We start from the raw sequence: 27,735 nt of genomic DNA on the forward strand, positions 1-27,735 counted from the left end.
GCTTATTCCACAACACTGCTCCAATGTGGGGTTTGGAGGAATATACATGGGGTAGAATTTCAATAAAATTAAACACACGCAGGTTTCCTCACGATGTTTTCCTTAACCGTCAAGTACGATGAATTATAAACACAAATTAAGCACATGAAAATTTAGTGGTGCTTGCCCGGGTTTGTACCAACGATCATCGGTTAAGATTCACGCGTTCTAACCACTAGGTCATCTCGGCAATAACTCGCAAATAGCCGTATACAACTTCAAATGTATTTATTTGTATAGACTATATATGATTAATGCATTATTTACGTAATAATTATTTAAATTGACGATTTATTAGGTATTTAAATTTAATATATGTGTAATATTTAAAAATAACTAGTGTCTTATAAAGTTGTAAAATATTTGACAAACAAAAATATATGCAATAGAAAGAGATCAGCGGGAAACCGAACGAAAAACTGAAAAAAATAAAATCTCGATGCTATATTATAAAGATAAATTCAATAAAAACTAGGACATATATACATACATAAAATACAAACACACGGACATGTCTAAATCTTTCAAATTACACTAATTCAAAGGGTCCACGTAACGTGTATATTTGTCAAAATTTAAACTTCCATAGATTCGAAATATAAAGTGCAACAACTTCATATTTTTAACAATGCCAGCTGTTATATAAAAACTCAAAGCTGGAAACCTTCACAAAGGTACAATACACAGACTATATTCATAATATCACCAATTTTTATCCATAAAAAAAAGTCCAAAGGTATTAATCATAAGAACACTGCCGAAGACGATGACTTGAAGAAATGTTTCTGATCGAATTCGGCTGTCACTGATGCCGACAGCCATTTTATATAGACCTGTCGTTTTAGCATAACGATGCTACACCATTCAGCCTAATAATACGTTTAAAAAAAAATAGCCATTAATTAATAATTATAACATTAACAGAGAAATAATGTAATAATTTTATTTAATATATGTACATTATAAAATATTTAAAAAAATATATTTATATTGCAGAAAAGTTTATAAGGAACATAATTATATACAATTATTGTTGTTTCTATCAAAACGTGATTAGTACTGCTATAGTTGATGTTCATATATACATAGATTTATCTTGCATTGCTTTGGCCCACATGCCGGGCATAAGGTTTAAAAAAAAACTCTAATATAGTAAGCACGTGCTGTTAAGTACAATGTTAAGCGTAGATCTGATTGAAATCGTTCATTAAATGTGTAGTAATTTTCTTTTTTTCAATCACAATTTTTATTTATAATTTTTGACGATTGAGTATTACGCTGTACAGCCACGTTACTAGAAAACTAGATAATATGTGTAATGTATGTAAAAAATATGTTATTACTTAATTAAGGATGTTAACAGAAAATATAATTATCTAAAATTAACTTCATAACTGGTACGAGGCTTTTGTATTATATAAATATTTTGAATAATACACACTTAATAATTTCATCAATTCAATTCAATGAGAGACGTTTTCAATTGATCCTTTAATACCTTAATAACAGGTTTAGGCTTTAACAGTAAATTAACAAAATAAATAATAATATTACAATTTAATTTAAAATATAATAAATGGGTAATCACCTTTTTTTTGGCTGTTTAAACAGGTACAATGAATATGTTTTTCTTAAATATTAAAAAAATATATATATGTTCTTAATTGCTTATATTTAATGTCATCTACTGTAATGAAGGTTATTGTCAAAATAAATGAAAAAAAAGTAAATATAAAAGCCTAAAAATATACAAGGATGCATAAATTATTGTTCAAAAATCGAATACGAAAATGTAAGGATTTCAATATTCGAAGTAACACAAAATGGCGGGTAACCAAGTGTCAGTTTATAATGGCGGTTTCAGTCTCATTATATTGTTCGTGTCCTTTTCGATTTTTTAAAGATAATCGACGTTTATTATTGGCTTTTTGTATACCTTTTGTTAGGGTTTTCGAACCGAAATTCGATATTAATTTAAATGTGACGCCATTTTGTTTTTATCGCGATATAAGATAGTAAGCAAGCATTTATTTAATCTGTGTACTATAACGGATTTATATGCCATATTGTATTATTTGTAGCGCCAAAATTGTGTTCAAAATTATAGGTCAGAACTAGCTTGAAATTCTATTTTAAGATTTCACATATAAAAAGGCCATTCATGTGTTTTTGCATAGTTTCATTACTACATCAAGTAGCAATGAGCATTTTTTACACGCGTTTCTTTAACTGTTTGTAGCTTTATGAGTCAAAGCTTGAGTCTAGTCTTGACTATAGGAGTTGGTTTTATATGTTCCAAACGATTGTACTTCAATAACTGTTCGTTATTGTGTTACGAGTAACGCTTCGTTAATTTAGTACATACAATAATAATGGAGCAGCTGGAAACTTGCGCTGTGTTTCGACAACGATGTTGCTGGCTCCTTTTCCCACTAAACATTACACGTAAAATTTAAAGGGTCATTTTTTGTTTAGTTACGTAGTGTATGGAAATAAAAAAGTATCTTCCGTTTAAAGTCGTTATGGTTATATTTATTTTAATATCATATACGATTTTGAAAATTACGAAACGCTTGTTTTTGGTTTCGTAGTCAATTCTAGCCGTAAGTTAAATATGAGGTTCTTTGTCATAACCGGATTTTGTTTTTAACGCTGGATAAACGCCTTACGCTTTTCCCCCACGGGAACAGGGGGGGAGTATGTGGGGCTCGCCGGTGTCCAAGGCGCCGAGTGCGCCCCGAACATCTGAATAACCACTAAAAAACCAGCGATACCCTTTCCGTCTTAACGAAGAGCGCTAAGGGTCGCTTTCGCATGCTACCGTGACGCTGTCATAACCGGATATTAGTCAACTTCCTATATAACATTATCTACAAATATTTGATTCCAATGGCAGGAATACAGATAAATAAACAACGTTTGGCCTTAATTGACATTATGCCATCACATGGAATGGTTGCTATAAGAACATTGGAAGTAAATTTTAAGTAAATATAAGTAATTAAGCGGAATAGTGTTTTATTATAAATAGAGAAATATTCATTAAGAACTGTTAGCATATTTGTTTATCGTAAGTAGTACCGCCATTGGTATAGATTATATAAAATTCACTGTGACACGATCGGAACTCGTGTTAGTAGCTTTATCGTAACAGACAAACGTGTCTAACTAAAATCCCATTTCAATACAGTATAATAGTTTTATTATAATAAACCAACATTGTCATCTACGTACATACAAAACGCAATGATTAATAGTACAGCCGACATCTCAATCCCCCGAGATTCCGATCATTAATAACGGACGGATGTACAATACGAGATTATATGTATATAGTGGAATAACCGTGTTTGCTCGTTGAATGTATTTCAATAGATCAATTTCGTATGTAATTTCGAAATGTCGAAATCTTAATTAGGTATATTTTAGTGTCTAGAAATTGTAGGTGTTATTGCTTCATTTTGGATGGGATTGGCTTTGCTGATAAGATTTTTTTACTGGTGGTAGGGCTTTGTGCAAGCTCGTCTGGGTAGGTACCACCCACTCATCAGATATTCTACCGCAAAACAACAATACTTGATATTGTTGTGTTCCGGTTTGAAGGGTGAGTGAGCCAGTGTAATTACAGGCACAAGGAACATAAAATCTTAGTTCCCAAGGTTGGTGGCGCATTGGATATGTAAGCGATGGTTGACATTTCTTACAATGCCAATGTCTAAGAGCGTTGGTGACCACTTACCATCAGGTGGCCCATATGCTCGTCCGCCTTCCTATTCTATAAAAAAAAAAAAAGAAAATTATCAAAAGTTATGGTTATGGTCAATGGCGGATGTAGGCAGGCTGAATGGGTTTGACTTTAGAGCGGAAGATTTGTGGGGCGGCAAAGTTTAGGAACATTTTTTTTTTCGTAGACATATAAGTCATGTACAGAACGGAAAAAAAAAACTTCACGATTGATTTCTGATGTCTTGCATACAAGTCAAGATTTCCTACGGATATTTTTTCCGGCTTCCCTTTCATTGTACACTATTTTACATTCATTAAAGGCCGGTAACGCACCTGCAAGTCCTCGGGTGTTGCATATGTCCAGGGGCGATGGTAGTCACTTTCCATCGGGTGAGTCTCCTGCTTGTTTGCCCCCTCTTACATGAAAAAATGAGCCGAGATGGCCCAGTGGTAAGAACATGTGAATCTTAACCGATGATCGTGGGTTCAAACCCGGGCAAGCACCACTGAATTTTCATGTGCTTAATTTGTGATTATAATTCATCTCGTGCTTTACGGTGAAGGAAAACATCGTGAGGAAACCTGCATGTGTTTAATTTCACTGAAATTCTGCTACATGTGTATTCCACCAACCCGCATTGGAGCAGCGTGGTGGAATAAGCTCCAAACCTTCTCCTCAAAAAGAGGAGAGGAGGCCTTTAGCCCAGCAGTGGGACATTCACAGGCTGTTACGGTTACGGTACGGTTACATGAAAAAAAAAAAAACATTCGAGAGTTTAAAAATGTGTAAAGTCGCCTCCGGTTATGATTTTTATACTACACTCGCTTACCTGGGAGCGTAAGTACATTTTGTTGCGTTTGGGAGTGATTTGGGTACTTTTGTGTACGATTGCTTTAGATATTTATTTCCCATAAAGAACACATCAACAGTTCACTTATAATAAAGAAACTAAATTAAATTTTTAAATAAAATATGTCAGAACGAGAATGGTTATGCTTTGACTTGCCGGTTGGCGTGGTTGGTAGATACCTGCCTTTCACGCCGAAGGTTGTGGGTTCGATTCCCACCCAGGACAGACATTTGTGTGCATGAACATGTCTGTTTGTTCTGAGTTTGGGTGTAATTATCTATATAAGTATGTATTTACAAAAGAAAAGTAGTATATGTAGTATATCAGTTATCTGGTTTCCATAGTTCAAGCTCTGCTTAGTTTGGGACTAAAGTCCCTATATATTTATTATTATTAAAATTGAACAATGTAGGTGGTAACAAAAAGCTACGATAAAACATTTGTTAAAATAGTAACAAGAAATAAAAATTATGTCCAAAATTGGTTTTAAAAATCTGATTGTTTTCAAATCAGACTTTAAAAATTGGTTTTTTTTTTACCATCAATTTGGAGGTAAAGCTTTGTGCAAGCTCGTCGGCTTAGGTACTACTTACCATATATCCTATCGCGAAATAGTAATGCCCATTATTGTGGTGTTCAAATTTGAAAGGTAAGTTCGCTAGTGTAACTACCTGATAGTAAGTGGTCACCAACGCCCATAGACATTGGCATTGTAAGAAATGTTAAACATTGTTTACATCGCCAATGCGCCACCGACCTTGGGTACTAAGATTTTATGTCCCTTGTGCCTGTAATTACACTGGCTCATTTAGTATTAGAAAAAAAAAAATTGTCAAGGTTCAACCGTTGATGTATCTAAACTATGAGTGGTGGAATATGCTCCTAATCTTTTTTTTAGAAACTTAGCTGCAGGTTTTATTACATTTGTCCTTAAAACAAAAATATTACCTACTTCTCTATATTTATGCCTAGCGTTTTACCTGCGGCTTCGCTCGCGTCATAAGTCAGAACTGCTGAATACCAATTTCCACAGCTCTCCAGCTTTCAAATATGAAAGATTTTCATACAAACTTCCATCCCCTCTATCGCTACCTTAAACATTTTCGAAAATCCTGCCTTAGTGCTAACCTGCCGTGTAAAAGGTACCCGTACGCAAATTTTCATTTGGCTCGTTCCCCAGTAGTTTGGTCTGTGCGTTGAAATAGCGGGCAGTTATTCTTTTATACCTATATATAGATTCTTGTTGTGTTCTACACAAATTTTGGATTAATATTATTCGTGTGGGATCGATGAAAACAAAATGGCGCCCCCTTCCCTCCATTTCATTAAAATAAAACAGCGGACCATTAATAAAAGGAAAAAGATTAATGTCTGTTGAGCACAATACGTAATAAATTAGACCTCTAACGTAAATTTTCAGAAGGGAGCCTGCCCTGGCCGCCATCTTGTTCCCCAAACGCACCTGATTGGCCGGCGAGCTTACTAATCAATAATTCCTTCGAATTTCCGAAATGGTTTAACCGCCTCGACTAGTGATTTTCGATTTTCGACTGTAGTCCTTTAAGCTAAAGATCAAAATATCTTACATTTTCAACTTATTCATACACAGCTTGTTATAAATGTGTAAAATATATTAGTATGACAGAAATTGTGCTTTAGTGCCTAGTAATACGATTCATATTACACTAACGTGTATTTTGTCGTGTCCTTTGAAATTGGAACTATTTATCCTAGAACTAAATAATGTTCAATGGAAAAACAACCAAAAACGTATCGAAATACGGTTGAATTTTGCTTAGGAGTCGATATTAAATATTGATAATGAATTCGATTTTGATCGACATTGGATTTTTAATCTTAGCTCAGCGAGAATAAGGCGTTGTTTCCATTGTAGCTACTTAATAGCATTTTCATAATGCTGCGCCTGTATTAGATGTATTGCTTTACAAATATAGGGGGACAGGGATACTTGTTTTTTTTTTTTTATTTATTTAAATAATTGACAGTATCGAACTTATTTATTTATTAGGAAGGATTTTCCTCATGACTTAGTACGATTATCGTTGACCACTCATCATGTGTTTGGTGGTAAGTGGTCACCACCGTTTTGGATAAATTTTAAAACTGATTTAAATCGTAAATCGATTCTTGTTCGCGTCACGCGAGAACTACTATATATTAATATGTGGCTTTTTTTTATTTCCGACCCGGTGGTAGGTTTTTAGCTTTAACTTGTAAATGTCTGTTTCTGTCTTTCCATGCTTTGAGGAGAAGGTTTTTCAGCTCATTCCACCACGCTCCTCCAATGCAAGTTGGTGGTAATATGCGCCAGAATTACAACGAGATTTGACACGTGAAGGTTTCCTTACAATGTTTTCGTTCACCACCTAGCAAGGTGTGTTTATAACGCAATTTGAGCACAGGGATTTGAACCCGCGATCATATACTTAGATTCACGTGCTACAAACACTATTTTGATTTTAAAAGTCAGACATATTCCGTCTGTCTCTTTCATTATTTTTCTAGGTGGTAGGGCTTTGTGCAAACTCTTCTGGATAGGTACCACCCATTCATCAGATATTCGACACCGAAAATATTGCTGATATTTGTATCGTTGTGTTTGAAGGGTGAGTGAGCCAGTGTAACTACTGCGACACTCGACAGTTATGTCGATATAAGAGATGGTCAATATTTCTTACAGCGCCAATGTCTATGATGGTCCATGACCACCTACCTACTTATTTTAAATAAAAATGACCGTGTCCATTGCGTTTATGATTACACCGGTTCACTCACCATTCAAACTTTAACAGACCAATACGAAGTATCTATCATGTGCGACCATCACAAAACTTCATTAACTCCCCAAGTCTAACACCAGCATTAGAATCAGCAGGATGTCAAAAAAAAAACTGGTTCTCGATTAATCTATGGCTTTTTTTCTTTTTAACTTACGATACCGTCTGTACTCTCTGAGTTTGTCTGTGTTACAGTATTTTATAAGATTTAAGTTATTCCCCGGGATTTAAGTTATTGCAACGACGATCCTTATCGTAAGTCTCAAAAGTAGCGTTTTTATGGAACAGGAAGGCGGACGAGTAAGTGGTCACCAACGCCCATAGACATTGGCAATGTAAGAAATGTTAACCATCGCTTACATCGCCAATGCATCACCTACGTTGGGAACGAAATGTTACGTCCTGTGTGCCTGTAATTACACTGGCTCACTCACCCCTCAAACCGGAACACAACAATACTAAGTACTGTTGTTTTGCGTTAGAATATCTGATGAGTGGGTGGTACCTACCCAGACGAACTTGCACAAAGCCCTACCACCAAGTAAAATTTCATGACGATCGGTTGTATAGTTAAGACGTGACAGCGTTACAAAAACATAAACTCACTTTTACATAAACGATGTATACATGCATATTATGTAACAATCATATATACTAGAATATGTAATAAACAGTTCAAAGTAAATAACGTCAGTATTTTTTTATTTATAATTAATTGCTATATAAAAAGAAAATACTTATTTATCGATTTTTCAACTATGATTATATACCTATTTGTTATGTACAATTTAAGACTATTACATAAGAATTGTTTATAGTAAAAACGTAAAACGTAAGTAAAGTTAAACGATATAAAATAAATGAAATTGAAAACGCCATGACGATTTAGGAATGAAGAATTTGTTAATTAAGAAATTTAATTTTCAAAGTAAAATATATATTGTGCAAGCTATTTTCACAGTGTCGTCTTATTTTTTTTTTATCATTATCGCCTTCATTCGTGTAGGATGTGCATTATATTTTTACAATCGTTGCAATTTTGTACCTTATTAATAATAATTGATGTAAGCGATGTTTAACATTTCTTACAATGCCAATGTCTAAGGGCGTTTGGTGACCGCTTACCATCAGGTGGCCCATATGCTCGTCCGCCTTCCTATTCTGATGAAACAGAAGGTGGGCCAGGATAGCGAAAGAAGTGTTGGGTGGTTGTAACAATATTTATTTAAACAGGCAGAGTAACCACCCTGCTCAAGTTCAACAATAATTATAATCGTTCATTGAAATACGTTGCTATTTATACCAAAGTCTAATCATTTTTAATGTTGGTAGTTGTAAAAAAAATAATATCACGAAATTAATAACATTGAAACAAAATTTATAATCAACTTAAATAAATATTAGGTTATTCTAAATTATATACGCGTTGATCCTAGCGTTGAGTTTAACACTATATAAAAAAAAACGTAAAAAGCTGACTTCGGATTACAATTGTAAACTGTTATTTAACAGCCTGTTAATGTACCATTGGTGGGGTAAGTCCTCTTCTCCTATTTGAGGAGATTTGAAGCTTCTTTCCCCACGATGTCAAAAAAATCTTGTTCCAATTTGTGGTGGATACAAATGTGGCAGAATTTCAGTGAAATTAGACAAATGCCTGGTTGACAATGGTTTCCTCACGATGTTTTCCGTCAGCGTCAAGCTCGAGATGAATTATAATCACAAATTACAAAAAAAAAATCGGAAACTCGAAATGTACTTATTTAAAGTATAATTTGTTGACATTAATATTTAGTAAAATATTATCGAACCGTTTCACACTTGACGCATTTTTTCAACCCCCATTAGACGTCATTATCTCAGAAGCTAACGTTCTCAGGTAGATATTATCTACATATCTACAATGGGAAGCGTTAATTTTTAGTAATTTTGCGGTCTGGCAACAAAAGGCTCTATTTTTTTTTCATACGTCTTTAAAAGAAACGATTCACGTTCTGAATCGACATTTTTCGATGTAATTTTAGATGATTTTCTTATTAAATGAAATGTTTGTTTAATAAGCCATTGCTGTAACTGTTTGCGATAAATCGATGTATAATAATTATTTATTTTCTCCACAGTAAGTTTTTTTTTTTTTTTTATAGAATAGGAAGGCGGACGAGCATATGGGCCACCTGATGGTAAGTGGTCACCAACGCTCTTAGACATTAGCATTGTAAGAAATGTCAACCATCGCTTACATATCCAATGCGCCACCAACCTTGGGAACTAAGATTTTATGTCCCTTGTGCCTGTAATTACACTGGCTCACTCACCCTTCAAACCGGAACACAACAATAACAAGTACTGCTGTTTTGCGGTAGAATATCTGATGAGTGGGTGGTACCTACCCAGACGAGCTTGCACAAAGCCCTACCACCAGTAAACAAACATTATGTAACATTTTTGTTAACAATGAAGTAACGAACACGGGTGCTTACAATAGGAAAACCACTACCAGACTTCAGGCCTCCATGAACTCGTTTACATGAACATTGATATTTCATCGAATTTCAAATAATCATTTAATTTATCTAAAAACTCCCCAGAAAAAACAGATATATATAGATGAAATGAAATCAAATAATCAAGCAGGCTTATAAGAGGACGAGCATATGGGCCTGATGGTACCGTAACCGTAACAGCCTGTGAATGTCCCACTGCTCGGCTAAAGGCCTCCTCTCCTCTTTTTGAGGAGAAGGTTTGGAGCTTATTCCACCACGCTGCTCCAATGCGGGTTGGTAGAATTCACATGTGGCAGAATTTCAGTGAAATTAGACACGTGCAGGTTTCCTCACGATGTTTTCCTTCACCGTAAAGCACGAGATGAATTATAATCACAAATTAAGCACATGAAAATTCAGTGGTGCTTGCCCGGGTTTGAACCCACGATCATCGGTTAAGATTCACGCGTTCTTACCACAGGGCCATCTCGGCTCTTGGTAAGTGGTCATCAACGCCCATAAACATTGGCATTGTAAGAAATTTTCACCATTGCTTACATCGCCAATGCGCCACCAACCTCGGGAACTGATAACTCGTTTCTGATACGCGCCGCCAAGGTCTGGAATACCTCCCGACCTCCGTTTTTCCCACCTCCTACAATATGGGTACCTTCAAGTCTAGAGTGAATAGGCCTCTTCTAGACAAGCGCGCTCCATCTTAGACTGTATCTCACTTTCCTTCAGATGTGATAACATTTAAGCGCTAGCCTATACATTTAAAAAAAAAGAACTAAGATGTTATCTCCCTTGTGCCTGTAGTTACTTAGATAATCTAAATTTAACAAGGAATTAATTTGATAAAATTCAGTCATTATATTATAACGGTGTGACAAACACGCACTTTTACAAAATTTTGTAAAAAAAATTCTACTTATATACTTTAGATTTTCAAACAAATATTTATAGAGAAAATTAAAAAAATTCGTTTCCCAAGTACCAGGGAATCATAGAACATGAGTATTTGTTAAATACACTCGAATCAAAAAATCACTACAAATAAGTCACGGTGACGTCACAAGATGGCGGCCGCGTCATCACTGTTCAGCGCTTTTAAAAGCCTTGACTTTCGAACTCTAAAAGTTATATATTAATATCAATTAATATAAATATCGAAACTTAATCGTTTAATTTCTCATTTAAAATGCTTTCAAACGGAAATAAATACTTAAAATCGAAAAAAATTATGGACATATATTGCATATAATAATTATATATATATATATATATATATATATAATTATTATATAAAGTTGTGTTTGAAAACATTTTAAATGATATATATATATATATATATATATATATATATATATATATACGTGAAGAGAATTTTTTTAGCATATTGCAGTTGAGCAAAAGCAATTTTTAAATATAGTATGGGTTACAAATAATTTATCAATGCATATTATAAAACAAAATCCCCGGTTTCCTTCCATTTTAAAATGCTTTTATCCAACTAAACCTTATTTTTCCTATCAAATAACTCAAAAGAAATTAAGATACTCGTAGGCTTAAATATAAAAATAAACAATGTCACTTTATATGGCATTACTAATATTCATATTTACCCCCTCCAATTAAGCCTATAGTTTGCAATGGGGATAATAGCAAGAGGTCTGGATCGAACCTACATCGTTTTCATCGCCAGGCGGCATGGAAGACATTGCACTATTGACGTTTAGAAGCGTCTCATATAATATGAAGCAGATATTTTATATTTGTTTGTTGTTAAGTGTAATTTTTATTAACATAGAAGTATGTGCACGATTCTTTCTGCTTATAAAAATTTGATATTGGGCTTAGCTTTTTTATCATAAACAAAATCCTTAAATCGTTTTGATTCGATCGTTACACGTGACGGATGTTAAAATCTACGCGTCGAAAATGCTACGCGTTACACGTAGCACTACAATTCGACCTCGCAACTCTGACGACCAAAGAAGTTCAATAAACCAAGCATTCTCCGAACTCTCGGGGAATCAAATTAAATACATTTAAGAAAATTTTCGATTTGAAAATTTCGATTTCTAAACGAAAATTTAAAATAAACTTTCCCTTGAAGCACTGTTAATGTTTAAACACTTTCACTGTCCGGAAACGCAGACATTTCGAGTCACCGTGACATCACAAGATGGCGGCCAGTCATCACCCGTCAGCTAATTCGACAATAGCGTCCAATGTTACTAGTTCAAATAACGTTAAAAAAAAAACACATTGAAAAATGTGTACGAGAAGCTACGACATTGCGCAGTCGCTGTAAAATTTATATTGGCAACAGTTCAAGGGCTTAGCATCCTGTATGGGGGTTAGACCTTTTAAGTAATAGTCCCGGATAATTGCTCAAGAATCCTCTCCAAAGATTATGCATTCTAATGTTCTGGATCTCGACTGGAATCGTCTCTTATGCCAAAACATAAAATTCGTACATAATTATTTAAATTACTTAAATTACCATTATAATTGAAGTTAGCCTTAAATTTACAATGAGCATGTTGTGTGGAGATCTGCTTGACTCGTCAAAAAAATCTAAAACAACATTCGATTCAATTGAACAGTGCGTACGTTACGATTCCTGATATATATGTATGAGTGCTTAATCTGTAATTGATGTAGTCATAATTGTTTGACATTTTTTGTCACACAGGCAAGTTTTCATGACCTTCAACTTGACAAGCCCACAGTTTTTTTTTATAGAATAGGAAGGTGGACGGACATGGCCACCTGATGGTAAGCGGTTACAAAACGCCATAGACGTTGGCATTGTAAGAAATGTTAACCACCGCTTACATCGCCAATGCGCCACCAATCTTGGGAACTAAGATGTTATGTCCCTTGTGCCTGTAATTACGCAAGTCTATTCGCAAGGTAATCTGATGGATCAAAAATTACATTGAAAAGGATCACATTTCGCTGATATTTGAGCAAATTAAGTAAACCTCCTTAAAGCCCAGCAGTGGGACAAACAGCGTGAACAACACTACTCCATGCGGAAAAGCTGGTGTCCGTATCATGTTCCTTCGCCGTCGAGCTTAAATTTAAAAAATATATATTTCATGAGTAAACATTTATTATGTTTAAAGTATTTCAATTTTGTAATTTGTTAATTCTATTAATTCTATCGTGTATTTTTTTTTGTCTTAATAATAATAAGTTGAAATTATTTAATGCATTAAACCTGAAAACAGAGCGATTCCTTACATGAAACCAAGTCATGTATTCCGCAATGGAGTGACATTGTACAGAGATTCTAATGTTTTTTCTAAGAGGCTTTTTTCCAGCTTTGGGACATATCGGGTTGTAACCGTGTCTGTTATTGATAAGGCCTGTGTGCAAGCATTAATTGAAAATTAATTTTATTATAATATATCAATTATATTTGAAGTTAAAAGAAAAAAAAAAACATTTATAAATAAAGCTTATTACTTGTGCCTCTGTCTGTATGTCTGTTACGCTTTCACGGCTAAACCACTGATTCGATTTTGACGAAGTTTCGTGTAAAGCGAGCTTGGACCCCAAAGAGGGACATAGGCTTTTTTCACCGAATTCCTGCTCCCCTCCCACTCCCACGTGGAGAACACACTCCCAATGAATGTACTCAATATTTGTTGATCTCCGTGCCAGTTATAATCATTAATTCATTGTATATGTAGTTAAATGAAAAAAATAACCATTTGCAGTAGTTTCTTGGCAGTTGTTCTAAGTAGAATTAACATTCCGAAACGGTTGTAATTGCGCATTTAATTTTATACTGTAGTATGATTATAAAGAAGTTCTCATAAGAGCTTGTTTGAATGTTTCGTTTTTGAATAAAATATATTTTTATAATGATTATTTAAAAATAACATAATCGGATGTGTTTGAATTTTATTATACGATATTTCAAATGTGTTCAGGATAATTCAAAGCGTTATATTTCATAGTAATAAAAAACACACACACACACACACTCACACAGTACCTAAATTACATTATTTTTTTATACAAATCCAATTTCCAAAACGTTCCGAAGACCCTTGACGCCGTATACATATATAAACATGTGTCGAAACACGCCTAATCTACCGTCTCGCTTTAACAATGAGCGAGCCTTTTGTGTAAGCGAGACGGGTATGTTTCTATCGTGACGCAACATGGCGTCCGTGTGACCCCGCCTACGTAGGCAGTATTGGTCGACAATAAAAAAAAAACTATAGCTCAAGGGAGAAAAGGTTCGATCATTATGGCCTGTGGTTGTTCGGAGACCGTACCGTGTTAGAATTTATTGTGTCGTGTATTTATTGAAATAAATGTGTGTAAAACATTATTAAAACAATATTCGTGTCACTGTGCTATTTTGTGTGTGGGTTATTTTTTCGGGTGAGTTTTAAAAAAAACATTTTTTTTTAGATATCAGTCTATATGTCTTTTTGCCTTTTGCCCTGACGTGGAGACTTATGGATCGATTATATATATATGTCTTATGGTACTAACGTGATTCTAGGACAAGAATCTTGAAAATAAATTAGAAAAAATATTCTATATATATATATGAAATACCACTCATAACGAAATTTCCTAAACTATCCGTCCGATTGACTTGAAATTTGTCACAGTTACTCCTTCCCCGACGTGGAAGCTCACTAAGAATGGATTTTATGCGAATCCTATTCAAAATTTACTTTTCTTCCGATCTACCCATGCGAAGGCGGGAGCAATAACTAGTATATATATGTCTTATTACAATGATAACGTACCACGCTATGTTGAAACATATTTATATATATATAATAAATTGGTGGATGCTCGCCTTTCACGCCGAAGGTTGTGGGCTCGATTCACGCCCAGGACAGATATTTGTGTGCATGAACATGTCAGTTTGTCCTGAGTCTGCTTGTAATTATCTATATAAGTATGTATTTATAAAAGAAAAATAGTATATGTAGTATATCAGTTGTCTGGTTTCCATAGTACGAGCTCTGCTTAGTTTGGGATCAGATGGCCGTGTGTGAATAATGTCCCAGGATATCATTATATAATTCCCATCCAACTTGCGTATATGTAAAAATCAATATATTTCAAATCAGTTGTTCATTCTTTGTCCTGAGTAGGTTTTTTTTTAAATATGACGTAATCAATCTAATATCGAATAAAACCGTGTTACGTTTATAATAAATTGTAGCTGAACTTAAAACGATTGAAACTTAAAGTTAATTTAGTAATTAATTATATAAGATTTTTACCGGAGTCTATTTGTTTCTATAAAGGCTTAATAGTTATTTATTTGACTGCCTCGTTGGTCTCGTGGCTAGATATAAAGTAAGACCCGGAGGTTCTAGTTTCAATTCCCAGGTCGGCCCAATAAAAAGTTATTGGGTATTTCTGTCAGAAAGTTCTCAGTAACAGCCCGGGGTCTGGAAGTTGAAAGTGTGTACACTTCGGTGCCTCGGAAAGCACGTAAAGCCGTTGTGTCGGATTGCCGTCCCATCGGATTATGAGACCTAGGGAATAGAGAGTGCACCTGTGTTTGCGCACGCTTGTGCACTATAATATCTCCTGCGCAGTTGGCTAATCTCTCTTTGGCCGCCGTGGCCGAAATCGGTTTGGAGGACCTTAGTAATTTATAATTAAGCTTAAATATTATATATATAATGTTAATCGTGTCGTTAGTTTATCGGCAATGTTATTAGGTAACATATATTAAATACTGGTCTGTCCCGGAGTAGAAGATTTTTTGAAGACTATGACGATACTCTCAGAAGAAGCCAGATGCTTTAGAGGCAATGCTTAAGCTCCCGTGCCTTCATGTACAGTCATAGCGTTACTGATCTCAATGGTTGTGTAATTTCCATTTCCTAAGCATCGGATTATGAATTGTGGGTATGGGGGAACAGATAGTGCACCCGTGTTTGTGTGTGTGTGTGTGCACACATCCACTTGTTCAGTGATTTATCGCCTGGACAAAAGGCTAGTTGTTTTTTAAGATCCGCTGCCGATGTTATGTTGCTCTTGATAACGATATGAGACGTAATAACAAAGGTACTCGGGGGTATTTAATATTAAAGAAAGTTGTTGATAATTTTATTTATTGTTATAATTTCAATGTCATTAATGGCGGGATGATGTTCTTCTTCATCGTAGCACTCTTGTCAAAACAGAATTGGTCGTCATGTAGTATCACAGTGCAGGATATATGTTACTCACTTCGCGGGTAACATTTCTAGCCCAATGACGAATGTTTGTGCGCGAAGTTCACCATTATAATCGGCATAATGAGACGGCAAATCGACGCGGCCGGCGGTAATCCAGGCGCAGAACCAAGTCAAAAATATTTATTCAATATAGAAGCGTTACACTTACTTATTGACTATCATAAATCTACCACCGGTTCGGAAATAAACACCTCAGACCTGAAAAGAACTGGCGAAAGAAACTCAGCGGGTTTTTTTTATTTTTTCATATATCATACTTTACAATAAGTAATATACAACAATAGCCGAATTATATATACTTTCTTTTTAATTTGAAATAACCTGGAGGCGATCGTTTCATTCCCAAGGTGTGCAATCATTTAAAAAGTCATTGGTTTTGTAATATCCTTTACCACAATGCGTTCCTTAACGCTTGTATTGGATTGTAAACATCAAAGAACTCCTAATCTACAGGTTTTGGACTTTATGATCGGCCCGATCCTGTATTGGAACTCGGGACCTCGAGGATTTGCAGATTTGTAAAACTCACGAGGCAGTTATGTATGAAAGTAAATATCTATGTTTAAAATCGTCCGATTCAGAATAATTTTATATATCAAATAATATAAAACGTATAAACATAAATATATAGACTACCTGTTCTCGCCCGCGTTTTAGGAGTTAGGTGTTAAGTGTGAAAAAATACCCCATATTCTTTCTTTACATTAAAGCTTGCTTTATATGAAATTTCATCAAAATCGGTGTAGTTATTCAGCCGTGATAACGTAACATACAAACAGATAGACTGAGTTATTTTCGCATTTATAATATGTAGTAGGAAGTTCGAGATATTGGCATGTTCAGATAAACACACTATTCTGATTCATCACATGTAGGTATATATATTGCAATCGATAAAAATAGAAAATATCTAATACAATAATCGATCAAGCCGTTTCTATTGTAATGTCACGTGACAGCGATCAATCAAAATGACATATTAAATGTCAAAATATTATCCAAAAAGTGTAGACTCTAGGGACATACATACATACATACATACATACAGCTTTTATTATCAAAAAAGTTTGATTATCAAGAATGTTTTCATAAGCTTTGTTGTGCGACCCTTCGGGGATATTTGTGTGTATAAGTGGATTGATTTATTTTTACTATATGATAAATACTATATAAGGAAGAAGAAGAAAGCCGAATTGGCCCAGTGGTTAGAACTCGTTAAATTTCACAGAAATTCTGCCACATGTGTATTCCACTAACCGGAATTGGAGCAGCGTTCACTTGTGTTAGGGTTTTGTGCAAGCTCGTCTGGGTAGGTACCACCCACTCATCAGATATTCTACCGCGAAACAGCAGTACTTGTTATTGTTGTGTTCCGGTTTGAAGGGTGAGTGAGCCAGTGTAATTACAGGCACAAGGGACGTAACATCTTAGTTCCCAAGGTTGGTGGCGCATTGTTGATGTAAGCGATGGTTAACATTTCTTACAATGCCAATGTCTATGGGCGTTGGTGACCACATACCATCAAGTGGCCCATATGCTCGTCCGCCTTCCTACTATATAAAAAAACACGATAAACAACAATAACAACAAATACGAACTCTACGCTTATAAGCATTTTTGAATCATAATATTACTGTTCTAACTGACCGTCCTGATTTCGTAAAGATAAAATTTATACAAAGTAATCCCTCCCATTTCTCCTCCTTAAAGTTGAAATTTCCAAAAAGTCCCTTCTCAGTGGATGCTTAAGTTATAAAATAAAGTTCCAGAGTCCGTCCGTCCGAATGAGATTTAAATTATATATATATCGTATAACAATTAAACGCTATTTTATATGTCCTTACTTAACTGCACTTGTAAATGTAAGGGTCACATTAAGTGTCTAAGTACCAAGTATAGCAGGAAACAAAAACAATCCTATTATAGTAAGTTATAACCGTTTGAGTACATATTTGTACATCGTTTATGATGATATGAAATAATATCCCATTTTTTACATAACTAAGTGATGCGTTGAACTCTTTTGTATAGGAAAAACGAACTTAATTTTTTTTATTAAATTGTATATTCAATTTTAAATATGTATATATTTTTTAATGATTGAATAGATTATAGTGTGACTTTTATCATCTATATGCATATAGAAATAATGTTTGTTTGTCCCGTATTTGATACCTCGATCGAGTTTTACTTGTACACTAATTATTTGATAGTACTTTAGCAAAGGTGGTTGGTGAACTTATACTAGTAGGTACCACCTACACATCAGATATTTTATCGTCAAACAGTAATAATGTAGTAATAAATTTAATTTTTTCTAGTAAAAAACATGTACAATATTTAGAATAAACTATATTTGTAATCGATAGGCTGACGGGAAAATAAGCCACGCGGTGGTAATCGCCACCACAACCGTAAAGATCGGTATTTTAAGAAATATTAACCATGCCTTCCTTAGCCAATGCGACGGTATCTTGTGTTAAGTTACACTGGCTAACTGACTCTACAAACCGAAACACAATACTAAGTATTACGGTTTGGCGGTATAAGCCGAGATGGCCCAGTGGTAAGAACACGTGAATCTTAACCGATGATCGTGGGTTCAAACCCGGGCAAGCACCACTGATTTTTCATGTGCTTAATTTGTGATTATAATTCATCTCGTGCTTTACGGTGAAGGAAAACATCGTGAGGAAACCTGCATGTGTCTAATTTCACTGAAGTTCTGCCACATGTGAATTCTACCAACCCGCATTGGAGCAGCGTGGTGGAATAAGCTCCAAACCTTCTCCTCAAAAAGAGGAGAGGAGGCCTTTAGCCCAGCAGTGGGACATTCACAGGCTGTTACGGTACGGTTACGGGTATAATATTAGTTGTATCTTAAAAATTACATCACTATACCCGAAACTTTAATAAAATCGAAACGAGGCCTTCAACAAAAAACACTTATAATAACATTTTTAAAATTTCAACCTAAAGTCATGAAAAAAAAAAAACTTAAAGAAATGCTTAAATGAATATATTCACCCACGCTTTTATATTACACAAGTGATTTTGTACCTTATTGCTTGAGGATAAAGTTCAAAATGTGTTTTGTTTTTTTTTTTTTTACTCGATGTAAAACGTTTGAAGTGCCATATGGGACGTTGGTCATGATTTCGTTTAGGATGTGACTTTGTCCTGACCGTGGTTTTTCTCGTGATTTAATTTTTTTTGTCAATTAAAAACTTATTGTTGCTTAATTGACTTAAACAAAGAAGCTGTCGCGTTTTCCTCATATATATTATTGTATGTGCTTTTTTTAGAAACTTATGTATTCCAATTGTCTACTTATGCACTTACTTATTTCAGTAAAGTATTAAGTAAGCCTTTAATTTTTGGTTTTGATTAATTTACAAACGCAAGCTTTGACTCTCTGTTTAATTTCTGTAGAGTTTAAGCATCCCTTCCTTAACCCTTAGCTTAATAATAATACTTATACATCTACTCCTTAATCAAACTCATAGTTGCAGTAGTTCCTGTTCGGATATCCTCGGTCAATGATCTCCATCATTATCCCATCTTTACCCACTACTGGACAAGGACCCCCATTTTGTACTAAAGCTCCTGATTCTTCGCCTCCCATTCGATCCTTCTACTCTTTTCAGCTCAACTGACAGAAAGAAAAGTCAACGGGATACATAGTTTGAAGTGTCAGTGATCCAGTGTAACTACAGGCACAAGGGACATAACATTTTAGTTCTCAAAGTTGGTGGCGCATCGGCGCATTGGATGTTTATTATTTCTTTGTTATTTGGCCAAAGGACCAATTGCTCGTCCTCCAACTTATTTTGTAAAAAAATATATAAAGTTTCACACATCCGATTGAGATGAAATTTTGCGCACAATTTTGGTGTTAATGACCATAAAATTTAATATATTAATAGACAGATACTGTATTTGTATATACATATATGCATACTTATCAAAAGGATTGAAATGGATGTGAACAAAAGCTTAAGGTCACTCGATTCTCAAACTTTGGGTGCAAAGAAATATTATGTTAATTTATTAATAGTGTAAGTTTGAAGAGGCGTGGTTCGGGGGTTGAAGGAAAGAATATGAATTTGTAATATTTATACTTTTTTTTTAATCTGATTGTTTTCATTTAAGTAATATCGCTACATATTTTAGTTTAGATAAACCCAAAAATTACCGAACAGATTCTCAAACGGCTTTCACTAATGGACGAAGTGATTCACGAGGAAGATTTTTGTGTATAATACATTAATGTTTTGTGTAAATTGGCTGAAATATGACGATGTTTGTTGGAGATGTCGGAAAAAATATTCCGTCTGAAAACTTTATTGACGTGCGCTCTCTAAAGCAATATATATTACGATATGAAAGTTTTTTGTAGAACGTTATTCTACCTAGTCTATGCTACCTATATTTATCATTGGCACAGCGAAACTGTGGAATGCTTTGCTCGAGTCCATATTTCCTGATAAGTACAACGTTGGTGTCTTCAAATCCAGTGTAAACGCTTTCCTTCTGGGCAGGCGTGCCACATCCTAGACCGACGATGCTTAAGATCAGGCAAGTCAACGAGCAAACGTTTGTCTATTAACTGTAAAAAAAAAAAACCTATACGAAGCCGGGACGTGTAGCGAGTTAATTAATTTAATAAAAAATGCTTTAGCATTTGCAAGGCACGGGATTGTACACACTTCCATTTTCCAGACTCCGAAATGCTTCTGGGAATCTTCGACGGAAGAATCCAACTTTTTATGGGCCCGACCTGGAGCTTGAACCCAGGATCTAGGATGGACATAAGCTATATATTTAAAGTAGTATTTGTAAATCCACTTTGAAATTGTGCAATTAGTTTACTAGGTAGGTTTTCTGCGAGCCTGTCTGTGTAGTTACAATTCACTTATCACATATTCTATCGCCAAATAGTAATACTCTGTATTGCTGTGTTCCGGTTTGATTGGTCAGTGAGCCAGTGAAACACGGGACATAACATCTTAGTTCCCAAGTTGGTCGTACTTTGGCGTTGTAAGAAATGGTTAATATTTCTTACGGTGCTAATTTTTACGGGCGATGGTGACCATTTATCATCAGGTGGTCCATGTGCCCGTTCGCCTACCAATTTGATATAAACACAAGTTTTTAAAGTTTTCACGTTACATATATTTATTAAGCCCGTTTGTAGCTACGCGCAGACGAATATTTAAAAGTTTTATGATATATATATATATGTTATACATACTTAAATTAATATCAAACGATCTCAACGAAGCCATTAATATTAATAAAGTTTCAATTGCTGAAACAATTGAATTTTATTCACATTAAAGCGCCGCCATCTTTTCTATCGCTCGTCCCTCTCGCACTTGTTACGTTTTGTGCTATGCCGTCTCCTTTCAGGAAGGAATGATTAGGGTGGCAATGTATTGTATGTTTAGTTGACATTCTTATTGATTATATTATTATTAATTTAAAAATGGAATGACTTATCAAGTATATATTACTACAAGCCAATTGGTTTTAATGATTGATCAAACTTGGTACAGTCCAAGGTGATTGGACGAAAAATAAATTAAAATATTCCGTATTTAAGTACGTTTTTATCTGTAACAGCCTGTGAATGTCCCACTGCTGGGCTAAAGGCCTCCTCTCTTTTTGACTAGAAGGTTTTATACCTATTTTAAATATAGATTATACCAAGATTCTAAAAAGTACGAACAAGCTGTTAACTTGCAATAAAAATTCCAGTTCTTAGGAGGGATTTCTTAGGTATTTTTGTAGGATATGTCTCTATTAATGTGTTTTTTTTTTATATAATATGCTATTTATATACTGATATAATGGTAAAACGTTTATATATTTAGTCGGATATGAAAAATTATTTTGCGTTACATATTCAGTTGATTGAAGCGAAGTTACAACTCAATCAAGATAGTAGAAATGATAAACGAAAGCCACGGATAAGATGATACTGATAACAAGAGAAAAACAAACAAGTGGAGCGGTAATCATAAACGACATGCACTAAGCTATGTACTCAACATGTGCATGGAACAGTAACAGCCTGTGAATGTCCCACTGCTGGGCTAAGGTCTCCTCTCTCTTTTGGGGAGAAGGTTTGGAGGTTATTCCACCACGCTGCTCCAATACGGGTTAGAGGAATAAATTCAGTGGTGCTTGCCCGGGTTTGTACCCACGTTCATCGGTTAAGATTCACGCGTTCTTACCACTAGGCAATTTCGGCTTTTAACGGTTAGGACCCTACGTTGTGCATGGAACAAGCATGAATAATTAAAATAAAGCTATGTACATACGTATATGTCCGAAACATTTTACCAAAACGTGGTCCCCCTAAAATTATCGTACTCGCCTAAATTACAGTTCGTTAGAGCGAGACGGATGCGTTCGCTATTCTCGTTCTCATCCCTTTGACATGCCGACATGGGACCAAATTACATCTTCCATCTGATGTTATTTGTTATAGGGTGTTTTTTTTTTTTTAATAATTGTTTTTTTTAACTTGTTAACCGCATTGGTTTTTGTGTTTTATTGTTCTTTCAGATATCTTGTTGTATAATATATAACTGGCTATGTATTATATAGCAATAAACAAATTACTCAATCTCGAAAAAGGTATTCATATATTTTTTTCTTTTTAATGGATAGGCGGACGGGCAAATTGGTTACCTGGTTGTAAGTGCTGAGAAATTGATTCCTTAGTCTTCGTCACCAACCTTGGGAACTAAGATGCTATCTCCCTTGTGCCTGTAATTACACTGGCTCAATCACACTTCAAACCGGAAGGCATGGATACCAAGTAGTGCTGTTTAGCGCTAGAATACTGTTTTTAGAATCGATTTTTTTATGTTTATTAGTGTGAGATTTATATGAATCGATTTAATAGTTAAAGAGATAACGCGATACTTACAAACATACGACAAAACATATTTACCTTTTTATAACATTAGAATAGAGTAAAAATAATGAGAAACTAGTATTCGCCAGCAGCTTTACCAGCACGTTAGGTGAGGAGGGGGGAAGATGTTGGTGTTAGGGGTAGGGGTTTTTATAAAAGCTATATATAAAACTAAATGTCCTTGCTTGGGGGTTCAAGCTTGCTTAATACCGAAATTTCATCAAAATCGGTTCAGTGTTCTACGTTCTAATAACAGACACACAAAGTTACTTTCGCATTTATAATATTAGTATGGATGATAGTTAACATAAAACGTGACAAATGTTATCGTAACGAAATATTACATAATGCAATATCTCCTAAACTAGCACAAAGCATAGCCTTGACAGTGACTTTCGACGCGGTCACGACAGTTAGCTAACCGAAGTATTGAATGTAAATCTATATATAAAATTGTCCGTGTGTTCCGGGTGACCTCGAAGACTATACTGGGAGGTACTGAAATAGAGGGGATGTCGTCTACTTGAATGTAATTTGAGTAATGGCCTTTATAGTATACCTACATGTAAAAGTCTTGTAAGAATATTTTGTTTTTTTTTTTTTTTAATGTTGCGTTGATTTTAATTGTCATTAGCGCATTGCCTGGCGATATAGAGGTCGCCGGTTCGTTCCTGATCGTTTGAGTTATTGTCGCCTCCTATCCCAACATAAGTTTCACGCTTAATTGGGGGATAAACAGGAATATTTGTATAATTAATTGCAATAATAATAAAAACCTTTAATTCCCATAAAACTATACATGATAAATTAAAATCGTTTTTTTTGTTTTTCTTTTTTTTTTTTATTATTTCTTTGCGGTATGGGCCCCTCCGCAAATTAATTGCAATATATTTTTTATATTTGAATAATTAAGATAAATAGAAAATTCTCTTTTTAATTATAATTTCAACACAACTTCCCTATGTCAAGTCAATCGTCGGTTACAAAGTACATAAAAACAAAACTATATATAAGTTACACGTGGCGTATCAAATTTTTCCTTATATACAGATACCTAAAATACTTGCCCCCTGATTGGTCGACCGTGAAGGACAATATGGCGGACGGTGTTGTTTTTTTATTCGCATCCGACAAGGGATAATCGTTTTTAATACGATTTTTATTTTTTGTTCTCATTTCGATTACGAGGCAATCAGTCATTTATATATACGATTTTTATATGTTATAATCAACTGCGTTAAAGTGTATGTATATAATATATTATTATTGTTTTAAATTTAATTGATAATCCAGGCTAAGGCATCTCGTTTCGAGGAGAAGGCTTAAAGACTGTTCGTTGATACACATGTATCAATGTATAGTTTTTCTTAAACCACGAAATGAATTATATAACGCCAACTATGCACCTAAAAATTAAGTTTCGCTTTTCCAGCTTTGAACCCTCGTTTAAGATCTTCACGAATGAAGTATCTGTAGTAGTCTAGTGAAGCATATGATAGATAAACAAATTCTATTTTTAAAATATTTTTTTTTTGAATTTGGAATATTCTCTCATTGGTCAAAACTCAAAAGGCGTTTAATTTCTTAAAACGTTATCGAAATCACTTTATCTAAGAGTAAAGTGACGTGATTTAAGATAAATAGACGAAACGGCTTTCGCCGACGGGAGACGGGTACGAAGAAAAAAAAATTACACGCCACGGTTAACCATAGACAATGGAATTTTAATTTTAATCCTTCTTTTGTTTTTTTTTTCCAACTACCGTTACATACTGTCAATACTTGTCAACGGAGATCAATTCATATTTCTTTGGAGTATTTTGTTCAATACAAATTGGTAAAACAATTATTTACTAACAAAGAAAATCAGAAAGAAGATAAGAAGTATACTAAGCGGTTTGGATTGAAATGTTGTCTTGATATAATAAATAGCAAATATTCAGTTTTTTTCTAGAACGACATATATAAAGCAAAAGCTTTATCCATCTACAAAGTTTGAGCAAAATCGTTGCAGCCGTTTCAGAGATATACAATATATATATATATATATATATATAACCTAACACTAACCCTTTCGTAACGCAGACGAAGCCGCGTGCGACGACTAGCTGCATAGAATAAAACGTAAAATAATATTACCATTCAAATAACAGCAACTCATAAATTAAAAGTTGATTTAAAATGTCACCCGTGATCCTCACTACTGGTCAATTTATTACCCACAATGCTTAATCCTTTCACGAGTAATAGGATTACGGTTAACCATTCAAATTAGGGGACACCTTTTTTTTTTTTTAAAACAGTTGACATTTTAAAGCTTCTGACTCAATTGTCTGGGTGCGATTCGTATTGTACCCGTTTCGACGACAGTATGGTTTTGTTTTTTTTAAAGAAATTCGCCATGGATGTTTGGCTTTCGAGTCGTACGGAATTTTGAGTGTTCTTGATGAGTTGTGCGTCTATTTTTTTTATTTATTTCATTTATGAAGTAACGGCAGACGGTCAAATGGATGCCACCTGAGGGTAATGCGTAATCTTAGTTAGACTTAATTGTTGTCACGTCTTACGAGCTCTTTTGTACATTTTACAATATTATTGTTTATTATTGAGAAATAGATATAGTTCTTATAAATAACTAACACTTTACTTGTTGTTAGGGCTCTGTGCAAGCCCGTCTGGGTACCACCCACTCGTTCCGAACCGGTGGTAGCTTTACATTTGAATCAATACTGTATCATGGTCGAAAAGTGCTCTTATAAGCCTACTTAATTAAATAATCAAATTAATTGATTTGATTTAATCTTAAATAAAATACAATTAGATTTGTAAATTCTCTATGAAGGCGTCTGAGTTGTTTCTGATTATTACCATGGGATCACGGAAGGATATGGTATACCAGAGTCTGTAATTCCACGGGATAACTCGCCCTTCTGAACTTGAATATAATTGCAAGATATTGATGTTACACCATAGATTTAAAAAAAAACCATTATAGAGCTTAAGGTCAAATTAGGTGTAGGCAATGCCATATATATACTTTTTATTATGTTTATTTATTTGGGTGACGGTGACCACTTAGATACAGATTAATTTAAAAAGTTAAGACTGCAAGAAATGTGTGTTATATCTTTGCTGTATTTAAAACATTTCCCTCAATTTTCCAGGTGAATGCGTCATCCAAGGCGAGCTACCCCAGCAGTTGGTTAGCGAGGAGTCCCGTTTCGATCTTCTCGAAGAGGCCCTCCAGCTAGTAGAGCTAGGGGACGAGGCGGACAGCAAAGATGAGACTCAGGTAAGAGCAACGTCATGTGTTGAAATATTTTATTGTTCCATCTGATGCTAGATAACTGAATAAAGGAGTTTTTTTTTATCTTAAGTTATTGGTGAACCCGAAGCCGTCAAAATGAGAGTAGAATCGTTTTTTTGAATTTTTATAATAACGTCCAGATTGATTTCGGCCGCCGTGGCCCGTCTCAAGAGAGATTAGCCAACAGCGCAGGACATATTATAGTGCACAAGTATGTGCACAAACACAGATGCACTCTCTATTCGGACACTCTCATAAGCCGATGGGACGGCAATCCGACACGATTGGAAAGAATTCATGCGCAAGACGAACGACCAAAGGCTTTACGTACTTTCCGGGGCGTGGGAGTTTCTGAATGTTACATTCGAATATAATTAAATTATGTTTTTGATGTGAAAAGCCGGTCCCACGCATATTATAATAAAAACACATATATGCCCTCCTTCACTCGCTATGTTCCCTTAACTCTAGCGACTCTCGTGCCGCTAATGTAGAGCGAGCAGAACATCTATCGGCGCGCCTCGAAGGTCATGACAGCTAACGACAATACGCTCTCTTATGACGTAATAAAAAAATAACTGTATTCCATTTTTGATTCTCGAGGAATATATAGAATATATTTAGAGTTTTTAACAGTAATAATACCTTATATTTTTAAGGGGGGTTTGTCTAAATGTAGTTCCTTTACAGGCGGTAGAGGGCAGCAGTGGTACAAACATGTTGCACCCGGCGATGCGGCATGTGCCGCATCACCCACTCGCCCACTACCACAACCAAGTATGTATCGTTTTAATTTATATAATTTATATATGTATATATATTTACTAGTATATATAAACGGGTCGGAATCGAGTGCGACTTAAGGCGAAACGCAAACGCGAAATTCAATAAATCGTCGTCTTACAATTGTGATTGGATAGAATGAAATTTTTATTTTCGTATTTTTCTTAATAATTTGTTGATCAACAAATGTTGGACAACTAGAAATCGACCCGTGTTGATTCGGTATTACCGTTGTATTATGTGTAACTTTTTGGGGTTAGTAGATATTTCATATGGAAATTTCCTATTCAAACTCGAAAGTGTGAAGTTGCATGTGATATTTTGTTGTCCGTTTATTCATCACGCGCTATTGATCTGGAATATTCTTCTAGAATATCAGCGTGATCGCAAGGTGGTAGACTCTCAAAGGAATTCATTTTTCAAAATTGAAATGTATTTATAAAAAAATAAAACAAGGAAACGTCGAGCAAGATATAAAACATTATGTTTATTTTTTCAATAAAAAAAAAAACGATTATTTTAAAAAACTACTACAAATAAATAAAATTGAGTACGCGTCTGTTTAAAAAATAAAA

The 27,735-nt window shown here is 34.7% G+C and overlaps 1 protein-coding gene across 5 annotated transcripts in view; it reads left to right on the forward strand.

Moving 5' to 3' along the window:
- Window positions 1-27,735, forward strand: part of LOC126779889 (segmentation protein cap'n'collar-like) — a 129,111-nt gene that overhangs the window by 57,645 nt on the left and 43,731 nt on the right. For all 5 annotated transcript variants that reach the window (XM_050504044.1, XM_050504040.1, XM_050504039.1 and 2 more), the window contains 2 exons: window positions 26,235-26,362; window positions 27,068-27,154. In XM_050504044.1, the coding sequence (XP_050360001.1) occupies window positions 26,235-26,362; window positions 27,068-27,154 (215 nt within the window). The remainder of the gene's footprint in view (window positions 1-26,234; window positions 26,363-27,067; window positions 27,155-27,735) is intronic.

This window comes from Nymphalis io, chromosome 30 (genome assembly GCF_905147045.1).
Source record: "Nymphalis io chromosome 30, ilAglIoxx1.1, whole genome shotgun sequence".
NCBI classification, from domain to species: Eukaryota; Metazoa; Arthropoda; class Insecta; order Lepidoptera; family Nymphalidae; genus Nymphalis; species Nymphalis io.